General features: G+C 41.0%; 1 protein-coding gene across 1 annotated transcript; it reads right to left on the bottom strand.

The window, feature by feature from the left end:
* Positions 1-290: 290 nt before the first annotated feature.
* On the bottom strand, positions 291-3277 carry LOC113759327 (putative disease resistance protein RGA3). Its single transcript, XM_027301896.1, has 3 exons — positions 2782-3277; positions 472-2679; positions 291-358 (listed from the first exon to the last, which is right to left on the bottom strand). The coding sequence occupies exons 1-3, from the start codon at positions 3275-3277 to the stop codon at positions 291-293; spliced, it is 2772 nt and encodes a 923-aa protein (XP_027157697.1).
* Positions 3278-3952: the final 675 nt, after the last annotated feature.

The raw sequence follows: 3952 nt of genomic DNA on the forward strand, positions 1-3952 counted from the left end.
CAATCTGCACTTCCCTTAAGCTGGTAAGATAGCCAAATCCACTAGGCATCTCGGTATTCAAGTTGGGACACCACGCTAACCAGAAGGTCTCGAGAGAAGGTGTTCGTCTCAAATCAAGGGGAAAAGAGACCAGATTGGGACAATTGAACAACTCCAGCTTTCGGAGAGACGTACACGACTCGAACATTTCCACCGGCAATCTTTTTAATCCATCGCACTTAAAAATAGTAAATTGCTCAAGAGACTTAAGGAGGCTTTTCTGTCCTTTCTTAGGATTTAATCCAAATGAATCAATTCTCGGGCAACCCCTTATGTCCAAGTGCTCTAAAGCTTGAAATTGATAAAGATCTTCTGGCAACTGCCGTAAATTCTCACCCAAAAAGATTACCAATCTCTTAAGACAAGCCGCGCAACTCGTTCCTCTTAATGTTGTTATATTATGGCAAGCCGTCAATTCTACACTTTGAAGACTTGGGAAAAGACAGAGTCGTTCGAGCATGTCAGTGGGTAGACTGTCACAGCCATCAATCCTCAAACTACTCTCTGGTCGTATCACTAATTTTAGAGACTCCATGCCTCCACGCATTAATTCAAGGGACGAAAGATTGGTTATATGGCTCAAAACCTTTTCTGCCAGCAAAACATGGCAATTCTCTTTGATTTCCAATACAGCAAGACTTGGGAAACGACTTGGAGCTGGAATGGTGGTCAGTTGGGGGCAATCCCAAATATACAACTTTTCCAGCACAGGAAACACATCCATCACATGTGCGTCCTTCCACTCTTCCAAATTTTTCATCCTGTCAAGAGAGAGAATTTTAAGGGCTGGAAAGAATGTTTGTCTGCTAGTAGTGCCTGAACCTGCTGATCTTCCATCCTCCTCCTCACAAATACCATAGAATGAAAGTCCAATGCACGTAGTGTTTTCCAATCCACACAGATATAGATATTGGAGCGACGACAGTTGTCCTAGGGTGGGGAGGGTGAGTTCTCTGGAATTTATTAAGTGCAATTCCACTAATGTTGATGATTCCACAAGCCATTGTGGACTCTGATCTCCCCTAAAATTCCAGATATGTAACCCTTTTAAATTTGGGTGAACTTCGAGACCTTCCAACACATCTTCATCGCATTTATCACTTTCCCCATCCCTATTGCCCCACTCAAGTACCAACCGATGCAGATTTGGCTTTTTAGATAGGTTCGCCAGTTTAGCATCATCTTTGCCATTTACTAATTCAAGATTTCTGATCTCCAAGGAGCCTTTAAGATCTTGCAAGGTCCCAAGTTCTTGGATACCACGACCTTCCTCTTGACGACCTATGTTAAAGAACTCTAATGTTTGAAGAAAAGTCCATCGTCCAATCCCGGATGGCATTTGGATTTCGCGTCCTGTATCATCATCATCATAGTGAAGATGTCTCATGCTAATCAAATTGCTCATCTTCTTTGGAAAACCTTCTTCAAGCTTGCCAATTCTCAGTGTTTGCAAATGATAAAGTTTGCAAAGAGATTCTGGCAAAGCGGTAATCATAGAATCTGAAATGTCAAGTAAGTGTAAATGTTTTAGTTTGCCAATGGAGGTCGGCAACTCTTTGACATCTGCTCCAAACAATTTTAGGACATGCAAGGATTTGAACTCTGATAACATATCATCAGCTATGCCACCCTTCCAAAATAATGTGCGAAGTGATGCTGATTTTTTTTCATTGATTCTTTCGGAGGAGTATACTGCAAGGTAACGGTCCTGATTGCTGCTGTTACGATTCAAAATTGATTTTGCAAAATCATGCACAAGATCATGCATTTTATACCATGTTCTCCACTCCCCTTTTACTTCTTCCAATAAGGAAGTTTGCAGCAAAGTTCTCAGATACTCATATCCTATTCCCTCCATCGTTTGATTTTGGGAATCCGGTTGAAGAAAGCCTTCAGCCATCCAAAGCTCAACTAGTAGATCTTGTTCCATTCTAGTATCTTGATAAAAAATTGAGCAATATGCAAAACATTTCTTAACCGGTGCAGGTGACAGATGATCAAAACTCACCTTAAGTATTTGGGCGATCCCACCCTGATCTCCATTCAAGAGGCTCTCCTCCAAAATAGATGGCCAATCCTCTTTTCTCTTTTTACATAACAAACCTCCGATTAACGTTGCTGCCAGAGGTAGACCGTCACATCTTCTTAAAACTTGCTTCCTTAAGGCTTCCAATTCTTTTGGCACTTCTTCCCCTACAGTTGCCCTATTTTTCACGATAGACCAGCAATCATCATCGTATAGCTTTCTTAGGTCATGACGAGTAAAATTGATCCGCCGATGTCTAGACAGAACAATTGCCACTTCTTGGAGACGAGAAGTAACAAGACACCAGCTCCCTTTCTTCGGTTTGAGTGCCTCCAAAGTGGTGAAAAAGTCATTCAACAATCCTTCTTGATGATTCCACAAATCGTCAAGAACAAGCAAATATCTTTTTTCCTCAAGTTCAGTTTCAATTCCTTCAACTATTACCTCCCTCCTATCCACTTTAGCCTTTTTTTTGGTTGACGATTCTAGAATCATTTTGAAGAGCTCCGTGATTTCAACTTCTTTACCCACACAAACCCAAATTTTTTTGTCAAAATGATTATCAAACTGTGGAGTGTTGAAAACGGCTTTGGCTAGAGTTGTTTTTCCTAATCCTGGGTGGCCAATTATGGAAATAACTGAAATACTATCACTTTCAGATTCGGTCAACAACTTAACTATTTTTTATTCATCCTCGTCTCTTCCTAGGACATCACTTCGAACAATCTTAGAGTCGGTCTCTCGGTTTGCTGTGGCTCCAGATGCTTCTTCGGATTGGCCCTTGCATTCCAGTCCCAAACCTCTGGCATGCCCATGGATCCTTTCAAGGTTCGTGTTGATCTTCCTGATCATTGAACCCAACCTCCAACGAAAACCAATTTTATTAAAGAATGAAAAGCAGAAGAGTACCTTCTTTTTCATGAGTTGATTTTGATACTTCACCTTCCGACGAAGAATTTCATAGTTGAGCTCGTCCAGCACATTGTCAGCTTTGAAAACCTCATCTTCCAGCTGCTCCAGCCAATTTTGCACCCCTGGTCTACGCATGTCCTTTTCGGCACCGGCCAAGAAGCCTCGGATCATTGCAGCAGATTGGTTGAATCTCTGCAGCTCCTCTGGGAATTCACGAACCAGATTAACATGGTCACCGGCAAGGGAAACAACCGTCTGCAATGCAACCTGAATGGTAGCACTAAGAGCAGCATCAGCCATTTTTTCTTGCTTGGGATTGGAATTAGGATGAAAGTGTTCTGATATCGATGATGGTGATGGGAATGCTCTCTGCGATGAGATAAGGAAGGAATCGCCAAAAGCAACTCCAATGGCCTGTCACGGAGGGTAAGGTATAATACCTCTCATGGTACGGATTCATTATACGGCCATGCATGACCAAACGAATAGTAAACTGCTTTTAAGAGAAGACTTCGGTCTTCGGTCTTCAGAGCGTCAATAAAGTTGTGGGGCCTTTGTTGTGGAAAAGATTAAACCATGGTAAAAGGGACACTCATACATGGTATTTGTAATCCTAGTAGATTTACAAAATTTTTTTTCTCTGCAATAAAAATTTGTGATCTCAATTCTCAAATCATATCAAACATTTTTTTTTTGAAGGATCAAATAATATGAAATTTTGAGACTTCTATTTACTTTACACAGCCAAAGCTGTTGAGTCCAATATCATGAATACTGAACATAGGCTAACAATAACACGACTTATGCATTTTTGTACACATTCAGCATATGTTTATGGTCGGATGTAACCATAATTATGTGACAGATTATGAGCCCACAATCCGTGTAGTGGCAATGGTTTGTTGGCAATTTATTTATGGATTAATTACATTTACCTCCCTTGAGTTTTGTCCATATTACAGAAAGGACCCTTTG

The sequence above is a fragment of the Coffea eugenioides genome, chromosome 1 (genome assembly GCF_003713205.1).
Source record: "Coffea eugenioides isolate CCC68of chromosome 1, Ceug_1.0, whole genome shotgun sequence".
Lineage (NCBI taxonomy): Eukaryota > Viridiplantae > Streptophyta > Magnoliopsida > Gentianales > Rubiaceae > Coffea > Coffea eugenioides.